The sequence below is a fragment of the Passer montanus genome, unplaced genomic scaffold (assembly GCF_014805655.1).
Source record: "Passer montanus isolate IOZ18808 unplaced genomic scaffold, ASM1480565v1 scaffold53, whole genome shotgun sequence".
Classification (NCBI taxonomy): domain Eukaryota; kingdom Metazoa; phylum Chordata; class Aves; order Passeriformes; family Passeridae; genus Passer; species Passer montanus.
The window spans coordinates 3,210,678-3,228,093 of record NW_024370263.1 but is presented as its reverse complement, the minus strand read 5'-3'; the positions used below and the strand labels follow the sequence as shown (position 1 = coordinate 3,228,093).

The 17,416-nt window shown below is 42.5% G+C and overlaps 1 protein-coding gene and 1 non-coding gene across 18 annotated transcripts in view; both read left to right on the top strand.

Annotated features, from left to right (window-relative positions):
- Positions 1-17,416, top strand: part of EP400 (E1A binding protein p400) — a 55,809-nt gene that overhangs the window by 3,504 nt on the left and 34,889 nt on the right. For 13 of the 17 annotated variants that reach the window (XM_039724372.1, XM_039724370.1, XM_039724369.1 and 10 more), the window contains exons 1-6: positions 7,369-8,721; positions 14,515-14,605; positions 15,015-15,122; positions 15,835-16,214; positions 16,736-17,041; positions 17,186-17,371. In XM_039724372.1, the coding sequence (XP_039580306.1) occupies positions 7,399-8,721; positions 14,515-14,605; positions 15,015-15,122; positions 15,835-16,214; positions 16,736-17,041; positions 17,186-17,371 (2,394 nt within the window). In that variant the 5' untranslated portion in view covers positions 7,369-7,398. Of the gene's footprint in view, positions 1-884; positions 1,173-1,710; positions 3,288-3,739; positions 3,850-7,368; positions 8,722-14,514; positions 14,606-15,014; positions 15,123-15,834; positions 16,215-16,735; positions 17,042-17,185; positions 17,372-17,416 lie in introns of those variants that run through there. The other 4 variants (XM_039724373.1, XM_039724367.1, XM_039724368.1 and 1 more) reach the window with 2 other exon arrangements.
- On the top strand, positions 2,498-2,636 carry LOC120509801. Its single transcript, XR_005629347.1, has one exon. It is a non-coding gene; the product is annotated as a small nucleolar RNA SNORA49 (small nucleolar RNA).

Below are 17,416 nucleotides of genomic sequence, written 5' to 3'. Positions count from 1 at the left end.
GAAGATAAGTTAGGAGGGTTCAGTTTTGAGTCTTGGAGCAAATGTAATTCTGCTGTAGAGCAATGTGGAGTTAAATATTACAGCAAATTAGCCTGATCTGAGAAGAGTATGGTCAGTGAAGCCCAGGACAGCTTGTGTGACGTGTGGCTGTGACAGGTGACAAGGAGGATGCACCTCGTGTTCTTAGGCTGTTCTGCCAGAAGAGAGCATTGGCAGTTAATGAAGTTAAGGACTTGGAAGTGATAGCTGAACTATATATGTAAAACAGAAGAAGAACTCATTCTTTTTCTGTTTAGACATCTCTGGTTTCCTGAAAATAGCACACATAAAACAGTTACTGTGAAATCAGCTCTTACAATTGCAGTGTTTTTGAAACCATACCTGTGGTTAAAGCTTTCTCCATTAAGAAGTTTGACCCTAATTAGCATCTTCTGGGGAGTTCTCTTGCTGTCTCCAGACTCCAAAGATGACTGAGGGATATGGGAGTTCTGTTATTCCCCTTCCATGTAATCCTTCAGAGAGGACTGGAGCATCAGACGTTTGGTGTACTTGAATTTTACAGTGTAGTGTGTTTCTTCTGTGTGTTGAGAGAAGCAGAATCCCTCCTGCCATATGCTCTTCATCTGGGTACCTCTTTCAGCTCAGATTACTGACTAAAAATAATATTTTTGCCAGTAGGCATAAAGTAGAAGAGCAGATTTATTTTTCATTGCAATACTAAAGCTAACATTTGTCCTTGTGTCACAAGTGTCAGCTTTTCTCCTGCTCTCTTCTCCATTCATAGAACTCTTGCATGAGCTAAACTATCCTTTTTTTCAAGTTTGTTTTTTTGCATAAGCTTTATCTTGTTACAGTAGATTCAGAGAAGAATTTTGAATTTAAAGGGTATTCCAGAAGAAAGAGACAACTGAAGGAACACCTGGACAAAATATTCTTCTGGAATGAGTGTCATATTTCCAGAACCTCCCTATATGGCAGAGACCTGTTGGAAACTTGCTTTGGGATCAGTGAAAGAAAAATCTCTCACATTGTTGTGCCAGGATTAACAAGTGGTGCTGGCTTTGCAAATTGCTTTCCATACTCCAGCACTTCAGAGGCTCTAAGGATCCATTGCAGGAGCTCATTCTGACACTGAAACAGCAGCAGATTGTCCTGAAGGATGTTATTTCCAGGTAATTGAGACAAATCATGTGCAGTTCTTTGCACAGATTTGATGAGTGTGTGCTACCCTCCAAAACAGAGTATTTATGTGAACAACTGTAAAATGCTCAATGATAAATAGGCTGCCTTGTTTTATCCTTCTTGCAGACTACATTCCTCTATGTTGAGCCTATTTGCATCTCAGATGTATAATTTTGGATCATTCTAGGACCTGAAACTCTCAATAGTTCCATGGCAACTGTTATTAGTTATATAACAATGCTACTTTATTTTGACATATCTTGTATTTGTTGTGTTAATGGTGACAAAAAAGAAAAAAAATGTAGGAGCTGTAATAGGCTTCTCTTGGTAACTTTATGGATAGTGGTGATTTCCTCTTCATTTTTTTTTTCACTTACTGGATGTTAACTTAAAACTACATGTCCTGATTTACTTTCTATTACCTTTAGCCAGGTGCTTTGTGCTTCTTTGCAAATATTACTGGGTTTGATTATTTAATAGTCCAAGTGGATAAAAATGAGTATAACAAAGTTTTGATTTGTGTTATAGAGACCTGGAACCTGTGTGTTCCCAGCTGTAGTTGTTGCTCCTCCATGTTTGTATGGAGCAAATCCTTCTTACACATGGACCCATGGAATGAAAGTCGTGCAGTTCAGTCTTAAGGAGCAGAGATGGTGCAGCATGAGTCAGGTATTAAACAGCAGCATGGGTCACAGCTCTGTGCAGGGGCTGTCTCTTAACTGTGAGTGTCACCTGCAGAACCCTCACGTCTCATTCAGAACCAGGCAAGCTGGGGGCTCTGGCTGTCCTGCTTTGGCAGCTGAAAGCAGAAGGGACAGCAGGTGCTGATTTTGACACAGATGATTGCAGTGCTCAGCATCCTGGAGCTTTTCCTGAATTTCCATTTCCTCACGTTGAGTGAGGGTTAGTGAGAGTGGTGCTCACAGCTGGCATTATCTGGTAAGAGGATCTCTTCCTCAAGCTCATAGTGAGTAGATGCTCATGGTAGGAGGGGAAATGCTAAAGGGAAGTCTGAGACATTTGCAAGATTCATTTACATAATGTCCTTACTTATTAAAGCAAATTATGTACGTAGCTGTAGCTCAAATATGTAATTATATATGAAATATGTCAGTCATATTACTATTTGATGAGGCATTTAGGGTGTTTCCAAGGAGTATACCACTACTTATCCTATGTTTATGAGCAATTTGTGCTTCAAATGCAGATGGTTTTTTTTCACAATAGCCATTTGATTAATTTGCTTTTGCTTTCATTATCTGTAGCTATTTACATTGTTAATACTTTAAGTGTAGTTGGTGTTTTTATGTTGGCAGTTCCTCAGCCTTACTCCAGGGGCTTTTATTTTTCGTGGAGTGCCCTGGCATTGCCTGAGGATAAATTGAAAGTATGCTCCTTTCCCTCCCCAGTAAGATTCTCTGTATCCTCTGGGGCCTACAATTTGAGCAAACACTAACAATATATTGAAATTTTTCTTATTTTTTTATTCCAAATTGCATCATTATGCTTTCTGTTAGATGCAGTATAATACATAAAAGAATACTTTGCCTTGAAGCAACACAAGGCAGCACAACAGAAGGGATTTGATTTAGTCAATAGACAAGAAAAATGATGGAGCATGTACAGGAACAACAACTCAGTCAGGTGTGCTTAGTCATAGGACATAATGTGATTACTTGTAATAGATCTCCAGATTTTATATTGCTGACTGCACCATAAATTAATAGCTTTAATGGTAGACAAATTAATTATGAACTGTGTAGATCTATAATGTGGGCAGTCAGATAACTTGAAATGTTTGCACACTTAATGTAGGTTGGGAAAATAATAAGAAAGCAATTTTTCCAATCTTCTCACTCTGTTAAAAAAAGTTTGTTTAGAGATTTATCCTATATTAATGTCAATTTATAATTTAGTTGCTTGTTTCCCTGTTTTAGGAATTCATAAAAAGCTTCAGCCAAGACAAGTGATCCTTCTGTGCTATCCTGTCTTCCCACACTCCCTCCACAGGTGTCAGTCACACAGATGTGATTCCTGTTGTCTTCTATGACAAAGATGGAATGGTGTGACAAAAGTGCAAGAGGCAGAGATACCCACACATACAGGTGAATTTCATGCTAAGAAACCAGTGTTTTAAAACCAAAAGTAGAGAGAAGATGATCTGGGGAGAAACTAGGATTTTTGGTTGAGTAGTTTAAGTAATTTGATCTTTTAAGATGCCTTCAAAGATTATATCATACCCCTTCCCTTCAGACTAGGGGGAAAATGAAAATCATGTCCTTCCCACACTGCTGCTTCTGTTCCTGTCTTTCCCTCCCACTTTCATCTAACAAACCATCTGCACTTCTCTGTTGGGACAGCCAAAATAAATGTGGGTGTTTTCAGCCCTTGCTAAACAAATGCCATTCGTGATTATCACTGAGGTTCAGATCCAGTGACGAGATGCTGGTTTTGTAGTTCTGAGATGTATTTGAAAACTTCTCTCAAGTGACTGTTTCTTGTCTTGGAAGGATGTGCTGAGAGCACAAGGGATGTAATGGGATTCTTTGTTTTACAGGCTTGTAAGTGGTAATGCTATTGAAGAGAGGCTGTTGAAAAAGAGTATTAAACATGATTCAAGAACTGGCTGCTCAGGGAAGGGATTGTTCAACAGACTTTTTATCTCAGGTACTGTAACATTAAAAATGTGAGCAGTTATTTAATGATACATAAAAAATAAGTGTTTTACTAGATCTGAGACAGAATTTTGAAAAGGTAGTGGTTTATTTATTTCTAGGTTTGTTTGGGAACCAGTGATATGTGTTCACAGTTAAATTGAACAGAAATCCTGAACTGTCAGCTCATATAGAAAATCAGAAAGTAACAATATCTAATAAATATTGATAATATTGATATTGATAAATTGTAATAAAGATTTGCCTGTTCCAATGATAATGTTACCCTTTTATTTGCATTGTTTTAATCAATCAAAAGCAACATCTGCAGCAAAAGGTGTCAAATACATCTGTAATCTGACTTTGCTAAACTTGATTTTAGGATGACTTAAAAATTTTTGCATTTTTTCTTAAAGGTCTTGGATCCTATCAGTGATGTGGTTAACTCTTGTAACAATGTTTATCACTCCCCAAAGCAATGCCAAAATTGTTACATAAAAACCATTACAGGTCCAGAGGGGAAGGAGAGTTTAAGTTGAAACTTGCTTTGCATTGTGAGGACTTGGGGGCTTCTGGGGTCTTTTTTGTTGGTTTTTTTTTCTTTTTTCTTTTAATTCCTCATGGCTGTTAAGAGTACTACAAGAGTGTTTACTGAGCAGAAACATAACTAGATTTTAGAATTTTATATAGCTTGGTATACAGGTAAATGTTAGTAAATACCTTCTTCTAACAGTTTGACTAATATAGGTTATTTTTATTACATTTACATACACTTAGGAATATAAATTCCCCCAATGTTATGACAATATGACCTTGGATGTATAATTTTCCACTACCAATATGTTAAAAATAAGGGAGGTGAGCTATTTATTTTAACTTTTAAGTGGTAGGATATGAATTGTCTTCAGTCAAGACTATTGATAACTATGAATTTTGAGATGGGGCACTTTTGATTATGTACTTTTGGTACCTGAGCTTTCACTTTGTATTTATTGCAGAATGTAGGTGGTCATCTCCTTGTGTTAGACAAGCCTGTGCTAACGACCAGAATTCTGATTGTATTCAAATCTGTATAAATCCCTTTGAGTTGATGACAATGACTACTAGAAAAAGAAGTTCCTCATATAGATTTCTCTAAGTTTACTTCCACTGTCAATGTTTTTCTCAGATTTAACAGTAAATCACTGGTGGTCTGGTGGTGAATGTTTTCTCTTGAGCACAAATGTATTTCACGGGGACCTTTTTCTTATCAAAGGCTCTGTGATGATCTTTAGCCTTAAGTAGTTTTCCTGTCCAAGAACCAAATCTGTGCTCGTGCTGATGTAAAGACAAGCCTGAAGTGCTTCAGCAGCGCTCCATCTGGTGCAGCACAAGTCCGGTGACCCTCCTGAGCATCATGAGTGCCCGTTGTCTCTTGTCCTGTAAGCAGGCACCCCCGAGCAGAGCCGGCGGTGCTCCGCGCTCCCTGCAGCCGGGGCTGGGGTCCCCTCTCAGCTCCGGGCTGACAGCGCCGGCTCGCTCAGCCTTTTCCCGTCGGAGATGCTCCAGCGCTCCATCACCGCCGTTCCCGCGACTGGCCCCGCTCCCGGGGATGCAACCCCCGCCAGCTGCCAGTGTGGATTTTCACTCCGTGTCTTGAAGAGTAGCGACAGAATCTACCCATTCTCGGTGCTCACGCTACCCTGCCTCTGCTACAATAAATATCATTTTCCTGCGCTGTCGCCGAGCCCGTTCCTATCGCGACAGGCCCCGCGGGCCGCCTCCGCGGAGCGCGCAGGCGCGGCGCTGGCGCAGGCGCGGCGCGGGCGGGGGGAGTCCCCGCGGAGCGGCGGCGGGGCCGGGCTTCGCCCCCGGCCGGGCGGCCCCGGCGCGCTGCTCGCACACAAAAGGCGATCCCTGCTTCGGGACCTCCCTATCGGCCTGTAATTAATTAAGTGTTTTCACTGGGGCCGTAAGTGGTAGTGAGGTGCGGGTAATTAAAATAATAAGACCTTATTGTTGGTGGTATCGTTTGAATCTTAATTATTTGGTGTCGGCGCTGTGAAATAACCACAATACATCGAAGAATTGCAGTATTGTTAAATCTTTTGGAAAAGGGGCCTGTAAGGAGTGCAGTTCTTTCCCCTTCCCGCTCTACGGAGCTCGTTCGCTCAGGTTTGAGCTCCGGAGAGTGGGAGAGCCGAGACCCGCCGGGATGAGCCCCGGTGCCGGACCATCGACACCGGCCGGGATGAGCCCCGGTGCAGGACAGTCAGAACCGGCCGGGATGAGCCCCAGTGCGGAGAGCCGAGCCCCGGTGCGGGAGAGGCGGAACCGGCCGGCGGAGCCGCTGTGCCGCTCCGCGGTACCCCCGGCACGGGAGGTCCCGGGTTCTCGGGCCCCTGTCGCTGCTGGCGCGTGTGTGACAGCGCTGCTCTGCTCCACCTTCCCGGACAGCCGCCTTTTTCCCGGGGCAAGGAAGGGAATCTCCATCCCCAGGGCTCGGGCAGATGGCTGCAGGCAGCGCAGGACAGGAGCGCTGTGATGTGCTCCCTGCCTGGGCAGCGGGAGAGCCCGCAGCGCCCGCTGCATCCCGCCGCTTCCAGCGCTGCTCCGTGCCGGTGTGCTGCTGCCTGTTGCCGCCTGCGACCGACTTGGAGTTAGGAACACAAAGGAGTGGCAGCATCTTTCTGTATGTTTGGCCTGAAATGCTAAAAGTGAAAGTGTTGCTTTCAAAAGAGGGGAGAGATTTTGAAACAAAACAAAAAAAAAATCATCAGGTTTCATTTTCTCTTGCTGCTATTTCTGTGTGACTCCCAGCCCTGAATCTACCTGTCAGTGCATGTCATTGGAATTTTTGTTTGTCTGTAATTGAAATACAAAACCAGAACGTTTTGGGATTTCTGGGTAGCTAGACTCAATAAACAGCGTTTTAAATGAAATGCAGTTTTGGTTAATTTTTGTCTCTTTTTGTGTTCTGAAGGAAAGAGGAGGCAAAGTTAAGGATCAAATACAGTAGTTTTGCATACATTAAGATGACTTGGCCTTCAGTAGCTAGAACAATAAAGTTCAATAGTCTGTCCATTTTCTTATTTTTAGTTGCTGTTGAAACAATGGACTGTACATTTTAGCAATTACATTTACCATAACTTTGCATTAAGAGTTAAAAGCACTGAAACATTGGTAATAATGAACATGACAAAGAATAGATGCCTTTGATGCTGGAAACCGTTGTTTCTTGAAGTTCCACAACAAGGGAAAAAGTCCTGTTAATTCTTTTTTTTTTTATTATTTGAAGTCGTTCTACCTAGCTAACGGTAACATAACATTTATAAGACTATTCAATAGCGGTATTAGCTAGAGAAATTTATGAGGGATTTAAGTGAGATTTGGTTGTGCTGAGGGTTTTGAATTATTTGAAACACGTTAAGTATCTGCAAAGCCAGGATAACAGTTCTTACTGTAAGGTAATCTTTCTGGTTGTAGCTAAATAGTTTCAGTTGCAGAAGAGTTTTTACATTCCCTGAATGTCTGTTTTTGTGTATTTCTTTAGACTATACTGTAAAACCTTAGATCAGTGAGAATGCACCATGGCAATGGTCCTCAGAATGCCCAGCGCCAGCTCCAGAGATCCAGGTCCTTCACGGGCAGTGAGGGAGAAGAACAGCAGGCAAACTTACCCCAGTCCCCCGCGGCCTCCTTCGCGCCCTCTGCGAGCCCCTCAGCGCCGCAGTCGCCCAGCTACCAGATCCAGCAGTTCATCATGAGCCGGAGCCCCGTGGCCGGGCAGAACGTCAACATCACCCTGCAGAACGTGGGCCCCGTGGCCTCGGGCAACCAGCAGATCACGCTCACCCCGCTGCCGCTTCCAAACCCCACGTCCCCGAGCTTTCAGTTCAGCCCCCAGCAGAGGCGCTTTGAGCATGGATCCCCCTCGTACATCCAGGTCACCTCTCCGCTGCCGCAGCAGGTGCAGTCCCAGAGCCCCACGCAGCCCAACCCGGTGCCGGTGCAGGCGCTGCCCAGCGTCCGGGCGGGCACTCCCGGGCCTGGCCTGGGCATGTGCAGCCAGAGCCCCACCAGAGGGTTTGTGGATGCCAGCGTGCTGGTGAGACAGATCAGCCTGAGTCCTTCCAACGGCGGGCACTTCGTGTACCAGGAAGGGCCGGGGATTGCGCAGATTGCTCAAGGAGCTGCTGCACAAGTGCAGCTTCCATCGTCGGGGCCGCCTGCCACGGTGAGGGAGCGGCGGCTTTCGCAGCCCCACTCGCAGTCTGGGGGCACCATCCACCACCTCGGCCCTCAGAGCCCCGTGGCCAGCGGGGCAAATATGCAATCTTTGACTAGCCCGGGCCACATCACAACAACCAGCTTGCCGCCCCAAATCAGCAATATTATCCAGGGGCAGCTAATGCAACAGCAGCAGCAGGTGCTTCAAGGGCAGCAGCTGAGTAGACCCATTGGATTTGACAGGACTTCTGGTGGATTGATAGCAGGGGTTGGAGGACCGAGTGCATTTGGAATGACATCTCCTCCTCCTCCCACGAGTCCTTCACGGGCCACTGTGCCACAGGGCCTGTCGAGTCTTCCTCTCACTCCTACAGCTAACACAGCAGTGAAAAAACAGCCCAAGAAGTTGGAGGAGATTCCTCCTGCCAACCAAGAAACTGCTCAAATGAGAAAACTATGTTTGGATCATCACCACAAGCAGATGGAAATTCTTAAGGAAACTTTTAAGGAATGTTTGATTGAACTGTTTTTCCTGCAACATCTTCAAGGGAATATGATGGACTTTTTAGCTTTTAAGAAGAAACATTGTGTTCCCCTGCAAGCATACCTGAGGCAAAATGACTTGGACCTGGAGGAGGAAGAAGAGGAAGAACAATCTGAGGTCATCAATGATGAGGTAAGAAACTTTGCTGGAATAAAATCATAGATGAAGTTTTAGCACTGGGATTGTGAAGTATTAAAGAATGGGACAGGACATGAAAAATCATTTTTGCTTGGTGAAGTATGGCAGTTTTTCGTAAAATAGTTGGCCTGAAAGAGTGCAGTTCTGCTGGGTAGTGTGATTCAATGGGTTGGTTTGAGCGTGCTGTCAGATTTTTGGATTTAAAATGAAAGCATAGAGAGGGAGCTTTAACTGTCCTAGCTGCACACAAGTAAAGATGGTAGAAGTGTGGAAATGGTTTTAAGCTCTCAGAATGGTTATGACTAGGAATCATGGTTTGAATTTCACTTAACTAGACCTGGACAAACCAAAAAAGAACGAGCAAAAGTATTAAGAGGTTGACCTGACTCATGTGACTTCTGATCATAGATGTTACTGAAGTTCAGTGTTGCTGCAACCCAACAAAAAATGTGAATTAATCTAATTAGTGAGGGAGAACGTGTGTAAGGGTCCACAGTCATGTATTACATTATTCAGCCCTGGAGCTCTGTGTGTGAGCTGCTGTTTAAAGAATTAACAGCCAGCACTTACAGGCTGGACATTGACAAGTTCACTTTGTTATTTATGCAAAGGTTTAAATTCCTAGCTTGAATTCATTATTGATGGCAAAGAACTTGAAAGAAGCTTGCCACAAACAGGTGCTGTGCAGCTTTTCCTGCATATTTGTACCTATCTGTGGATGCTGGAGCACTGGTCTGGTGCAGAGCCTGCCCACAAGCCAACTTGGCAAGTGGTTGCAGCAGGGTAGATGGAACTGATGCCCCTGCACCTCTTGGCACTCATAAATATCTTCTAAAATTTGTGAACTATGTAGCTGGCAGTTTGTAGAAGAACCAATATTATGTAAAGAACCTCATGTTGCTTTGAATACCCCTTGGAAATGAGTGCCTTCACTGAAATTTGATGACTCTTAGGCATGAATCATTAGCAATCATACCTTCAGTTGGAATTTGTGGGAAATTTTAACAGAATAATGGCTGAAGTTTAATTTGTTCAGTACTTAGTTGTATAAGCTTCTTAATTAGGAAAAATCTATTTCTGCTTGTGACATTTGTTACAATTTTGAAGGAATCATTATATAGTAACATAAAAGCTAGCCTGTTACTGTAATTTATTGACAATGGATATTCAGTATTTTATTTTTCACCTGGTTTGTGTTTTGTCAAATTGTTTAGGTGTTCTTGTTGGGTTGCGTGTTTGTCAGCTGAAATAACCAGGTATTTTTAACTACCATCTGCACACTTTGAGGGATCTTTAGTGGGTGTAAATGGTACAGGTTCCTTGAAGTCAGTGGTGCTGCTACACTTTAAATGAGTTGAGGCTCTACCCTGTGGTGTTTCGGGTTGAGAATTTGCTGTACTTCACTGCCTTCTCGTGGTGGATCCTCTTTTGTTTGTGGAAGCTTCTTGTCCCTGTAACTGCTGGAGAATTTTGCAAAGTGCACCAGCAAATGTCTCTATGTGTTTTCAAGTGATGAATCCTTCTGAAAGATTAAGACATCTTTTGAGTATGTTCTTTCTTTGTATTTTGTTGTTGTCTTCTGTTTTATTTCCCCCTCCCCTCTTTATCACTTTCTGCTAAAGCAACGCGCTTCATCCCTTGCCTGGAAGGTTGATTTCTTTGGGAATTTGAGGGGAGAGTGAGTGGTGGCTGTGCTCATTGCTTAAATAAATGTTGAAGCTCTCTTACGTTCAAACTGTCTGTCATGCTAATTTGTTGTCCGTTAGCAGCAACAATCATTCAATTTAAAACACACTTTTATGTTAACTGGATTTAAGAAAACGTTTCCAGTGACGAGAAGTCACAATAAACAGTCAAGGCTGTGCTCTGTTCTGCTATTAAAAGTAAGACAGAACTCTAAAAATGGGCTGTGCTCAAAACAAGCTGTACTGGTGGTGGTTTAGTTATTATCCCCTCTTCAGTGAGGTGCCATCAGTACCAAAGGAGTGTGTTGAACAGTTAAAAAAAGGAAAAACTTCTAAAAAGAAAATGATTCTCCCTTCTTTTTTTTTTTCCCAAAATATTTCTCTCAGGTAAAGGTTGTGACAGGAAAGGATGGGCAGACTGGTACTCCTGTCGCTATAGCAACCCAGCTTCCTCCAAATGTTTCTGCTGCTTTTTCATCCCAGCAGCAACCATTTCAGGTACTTTTCAATGGTTCTAAAATGTAGTTTCATCCCAGATTTTTTTTCTTCATTCAGATTTGATATTTCTTAGATGAATTAGAATTTTCCCAAGAGCCCATCCCTTATCATCTAAACAAAATCAAAAAACCTCTTCAGTCTTCAAATGCATCAGTAGAAGCCTTGAGGAAGTGAAAGCTTTGTCTCCAGGTTGCTGGCTTATTGCATTAACTTTCAGCTTGAATGTTTTCACTTTGGTTTGTTTGTCTTTTGTATCCCTAATGCATTTGGTTCATTTGTGCATTCTGCGTAGTGATGATATGGATTCTTTGTCTGTGGCATTGTAATTGTGGATTTCTTCTAAAATTCTTTTCTTTTTTTTTCTTCCCCTTGTGTATTAAAGGTTTTGAGTGTGGCTACAGAAGGTTTTGGATTTGCCTTTCCTGAGATGTGTTAAACAATATACTAATTCTCTGACACAATTTGTTTTAAATAATTAACTGCTTTCCATTAGCTCTACCATAAATGTTGGGAAGAAGAAACAGAAGTGCTTTTTTTTTTTATTATAATAAGTAATTTTTAACAATTTTTTTCTTTTTTTCACGAGGAATGCTGGAGAAAGCCAAGAAATAAATGTGATAATCAGTTAAAATATTTGTGATCAGTGATGATACAGCTTTTCAGTTTGGTGTGGTTTTATGCAGCTGCCTTCAACTCTGTTACCCAGACATCACTGCATACATACCCTGAGAAGTAATATACCCTAATTCCATCTGCAACTGAAATATTTACCTTTTAGCTCAGTGACATGCTTAGCAGGTGTTGCAGGGTGAATTACTCTGCTGTACCACAGCAGCTGTACAGGCTGCGCTGCCTTTATCTGGGCTTTGGAAATGGAAAGTGAAATGAAATACAGGATGGGTTGTGTTCCTGTGTGTAACAAATGGGATGTTCCCTGTGATATTGTGCAAAGGAGCTGTGCAGCAAAGGGGATTGCACTGAGAGCTCTTCCTTAGGGCCAGTACTGATATATCTTGGAAGTCTCCTTAGGTAGTCAGGCTTCATTTAAGCTGTTTAAAATAACTAATATTATATCAGTTTATTTATTGTAGTGATTGGGGTCACCACCAAGCTGTAGCTGCAGCAGTGGTGATACTTTTGAAGGTATTGTACCATGCAGTTTCAGGGAAACTGGTTCATGCTAAAAATGCACAAAACTCTCTGTGTGGTACTGACCTTTTAGCCCAAACTGCTAACAGAAAGTGGCATTTCTTTCCATCAGTCTTGCCCTTTGCAACTGTTTATGGAGAAATTATGTGTCCCAATCAGCATCACCATTCAAATCCCAGTGCAGAAGTGCAGTGCTCAGAGTGATTATTGTGTGCATGCTGCATAATCATGACCTTGGGACAGCTACATTATTTTAATTAAAGTTGGGACAGTTTTAGTCTAATATTATTGGTATGTGACTGCAATTTATGAAGACATGTCTGCTCTCTGAAGAGTCTGGCCTAAATTACATGGTGATAATGCAGACAGCTGGGAGGCATATTCTTAAGAAAATGTCAGTCAAAAATCCTAAAGTAGAGATAACAGCCTGAAACTGTGAGTATGCAGTCATCCAGAGGGAAAGAGCATGTGAAATAAATGGCATTTAATGTGGAGTTCGAAGAATATAATTTCTTAAGTGATGTCCCAGCAGCCTCTGATACAAATGGGACATAAAATGAATTTGTTAGTCAATTTAGTAGCATTTACATAATCAATTCTTGTTGCTTATTTTGCAAATTCTGTAAATGCCCAGGTCTGTGATGCTCTGCCAGACACTGGCTGTTGGATCTGAAATATGCTGCGTGTCTACCTTGTGACAAGACAAATATTTGAAAACTTGATCTCTATTGAGTGTGAAATAGCACTGAACTGTGAATATGAGTCAGACACTTAAAACCAGAATTTACATCTTAAGGCTGTATCTGTATTGCTGGAGTGGCTGCAAATGCCCTCAGAGCAGCAAAAAGATTGAGTGTTATTAATTCATAGCTATTGATTGAGTCTGAGGGGCATGAGATATATTCGGCTTCAAAAGGAGCATTTGAAACCCAGTCATTGTAGGTGATGTTGGCTGTGATTATTGGTAGCATGCAGTGAAGCACTGAAGATGCAGAATGTCACTGCTGTGATTTATTTCAATACAGACTGGTGTTTACCTCTGTGGGTTTAATTTACATTGGTAAAATTTTGTTTAAAATCGGAGAAGAAAATAAAGTATGTGAATAAAATAAAAAAAATAATTATGGGAAATTGCTATCTTTCTATGTTGTCATAAAAAAAATTCACATTTGCAAACCCTTACTATACTCAACGTGTTTAAGGCTCTCACCATTAGAAAAGTACACTTTGAGAACTAGAGGGATAAATTAGTTCATTTCCCAGGATGCAGAAACTGCCGTACATAAAGCCTGTGTTTGTATTTTCTGATGGAATCTCTTAAGACCTTTTTTGGGGATAGCCCTTATTTTTCTTATATTAAGTTTCATAGTAGAATATTTGGTACAGCATGGCCAAATATTGAGGAGAAGTTAAAAATGGCTTGGAAACTCACTGAAAGGAATTGGACTTGCACAGACACTGATGGACATTAATGAGTACTTGCCAGTATGCTGAGGGCCCAAAGAACATGAAAATTGTCATATACCCAAATTTGTTTGCTTCAGTAGTCCTGTATGTGAACCTGTCACCTGTGCTTGATGCTGAAAGGATTCTCTGGGATAGGTTCTTGCCATCATTGCTGATATTAAAAGTAGTGATTTAAAAATAAAGTTTGAATGCACTGCGTGATCTTACTGAAGCTAAATTCCAGCTTGCTGAATCAGAGCCCAGTGGTTCCTTTTGCATCTCAATATCAATAGTCCTCTTCCAAGCTTGTTAATTCATAGCTTGTGTGCTGTTTATCCACAGACAAAATGGATAGTAATTTTTGGTGAGCTCTGATGTCACCTTAGCCTTATGGCAATATTGTTTCTCCTCACTGAGTTTATTCATGAGACTCATTTTGCCAGCTGTGCAAACAGGTACAAGTCCAGCATCTGGAAAACTGGAATGAGAACTTGTGTACCTTGGCTGACATTCTTTATTCCATTTTCCTAGCTTTTTCCTGAAATATTTCAACAGTAACTCTCACAAAGCTCTGTCCTGAGAGAACTGGAGACTCAAATAAGCTTAAGCTGTTTTCAGCATGAGGATGAATTTGTGTTACTGATGTTTTGCACAGATATACACTAATGAAAATTTCCATTAATTAAAAAAAAAACCAAACCAAAAAATACTGGCCAAGTTTGTTTTTTACATATCCCATTTTCCTGAGTTTGGTATCACTTAACAATATGTAGGTGTGCATTATATATAAACAAATCCATCGCTGTAAAATTAAACTTAACGAAGAGTATTTGTGCATTGTGGACAACTAAAACTTCATAGATACTGAATGAGTCTTGTTTCCTTTGTTGTACAGCTGTTCTGAAGGACTTTTTCTGTGCTGGCCTCCTTAGATCTGCTTGTAAATTCTCTCCTGGTGTCAGACCATCTGCAGATTGAACTTCTGTGATTTGTTTTCTTTTCCCTGTAGCAAACGCATACAGGGACTCCAGTGACGGGGACTGTGAGCACCATAGAGATTGAAGCTTTTAAGAGACAGCAGCAGGCCCTTGCACCAGCAGGTATGTTCCACAGGCACAATTCCACTTCCATCCTCTTTTTTTTTCCAAACAGTGATTGGAGCCCGCTGTTCAGAAATACATTTTTGCCTCACCTTGGGAATCACCAGATCCTTAGGACTATCTACTGTGACTGGTGCTGTGGGAAGAGTGCACTCCACTCCCAGTAGATAGGCCTGGATTTGGCAGGCATGGAGACATGGTTAGGTTGATTGTTCTGGCTGAGAAGATTGGAGATGGCCAACATGAAGTCAGAGGGACTCTGCCCCTGGAGCATGTTCTTCATAAATGCTACACATGTACAGTAGTTGTAGCTTTCGGAGCTGACGGTGGAATCATGTGTAGTAGTTTGCTTTGTGAAATTGAACCCATTCCATTATACCATGCCATAAATGGAATTTGAATATCACAGATTCGTCTAAGAGACCACGAATTGAAGTGGGCCGTCATGGGATGGTTTTTCAGCACCCGGGTGTGGCTTCAGGAGTTCCTCTTCAACAGCTAATGCCAACGGCACAAGGTACTGTGTCACCACATGCCAGTTGCACATTAATTTCACAAGGAGATGTTGGTGATGGAACTAGAAACTTGGGCTTCCGGCCTGCCAAGATCCTAGTCCCACCACACACTTCTCCATGTAAATTAATACTTGGTATGCAATGCCTGGTTTGTTTAAGGAGCTGAGTGACGGGCTCCAAAAGTGCATGTGGGCATGGAAAAACGTCACAGGTGCTGATGCAAAATGGCCAATCTGAGAATTCTGGAACTGAACCGATGATTTATGAAAAGGAAACCATCTAATTGGAACATCATGACAAATTTTTATTCATTAGTCATTCCAAGCTTTAGAGTATGTGTTAGAGTGAATGTGTTCTTAGAAAGAGCTAAGTAGTATTTAGACTTCATGCTGGTATTTTAGGTTAAATTCCATTAGTTCACCAGTCCTTTTTTTTTTGAGTATACAAAACTTAGAAGACCTATAATGACATGCTCTTTTTTAGTTGCTGTGCTCCAAATTTTAGTTACAGTCCCGTGCATGAAGTACTTCGTTGTTTATTGTAATAGTGATTTATTTTGTGATTGTGATGTGGTATTTTCAAGTGATGGTGTCTTGTGGCAAAGTAAGTAACAAAACCACTCTATTCGCAGTCGATTTCCTCCTTAAATCAACAGAGAGCATCGGATGTTTAATGTTTCAATCTCACCTGCACGTGTCTCCTCTTGCCCTGCAGGTGGGATGCCTCCCACTCCGCAGACGGTGCAGCTGACGGGGCAGAAGCAGAGCCAGCAGCAGTACGACCCCTCCAAGGGCCCTCCGGTGCAGAACGCGGCCAGCCTGCACACGCCGCCGCCGCAGCTGCCGGCGCGCCTGCAGCCCGCCAACGTCCCCATGGCGTCGCTGCCCGCCACCCTGCAGCTCCCCCAGCAGCAGCCCCAGCTGGTGGAACCTCCAGCCCAGCCGCAGATCCAGGTGAAGATCCAGCCCCAAAGCGTGCCCCTGACGGCCGCCCCGCTCCCAGCGCCGCTGCAGCAGCAGGTGCCACCAGCGATCCACGTGCAAGGACAGGCGCCCAGCCAGGCGTCGCAGCCGCAAGCTGCCATACAGCAGCAGGTACGGGAGCCTTGTGGGGTGGACATGTGTTTGTTTCCATGGCCAGTAAAACCTAAAAGTGCTGGCTTCATCTCTGAATTCCACTGGACAATTAAATCCTTTCCTTGTAAAAATGCAGGCGTGTCGCCCTGTTCTTCTAAAGTTCTTCTAAGCCTTCTGGTGTTTACATTTTTGTAATAGAGTTTCTCACGCGCTTTTCATGTAGATAATGGTTGTTTTGTATTCCTTTCTGGAAGACGAGAAAATTGATAAACTGTTAGTTTGACCAGTGTGGTTGGAGAAGTAGCAATTTCATCCTCCAATCCATGGTCACTTTTAGAATTCTATAAATATCGAAGTCCAGAAATAAGTGCACTTTTTTTGCCTTAGACATCTCAGCATGTGAATGTCATTCATTTTGTGTCATATTGCGACACAAATGTACATTTGTTATTAAGTTAAAGTCTCCATTATGTTCTGCTCTAGTGTAGACTAAATATTGAATCCTCAGCTCATCAGTAACCAGTGTGTTTCTTGGGCAGACTGTGACTCTGACACGGCCATCTGCAGATCCTGCTCAGAGTTCTCAGCGTCTTGCAGCAAATCCACTGCCACCTACCTCATCCATCGCTCCAGCAGCGATCCCAGGCACAACACCGCCTTCTCCATACCCAGTGCAAACAAACAGGACCTCTCCAGCAACCAACAAATCCCTGTCTCCTATTGCATCCAAGCCTCCTGGCTTAGCAGTAGCAGCAGCAGCACCTAAAACACAAAGTCCAGCTCAGAATGCAGCGGTGTTGCCACAAGAAAACTCTCAAGACAAGCTGGCTGAGCAAGTCAAGCTGGTAAGATATTCTGTGTGATGCTTTTACACTTTTATTTTCCTGTCAATTAATTTAATAAAGTGGGAGCAATTACTATTTTTCTCTGATTCTACAACTTCAGGTGCATTCTGCAGCTTCATTGTAAGTCTCTGTACTTCTTTTTAGGAAAATCAAATCCACCAGCGGATAGCGGAACTGAGAAAGGAAGGTTTATGGTCCCCCAGGCGACTGCCTAAACTTCAGGAGGCTCCAAGGCCAAAATCCCACTGGGATTATTTGCTGGAAGAAATGCAGTGGATGGCCACTGATTTTGCCCAGGAGAGAAAGTGGAAGATGGCAACTGCTAAGAAGGTACTTGAAAACCATTTTATAACTCAGAGCAATAAATGTTGATAT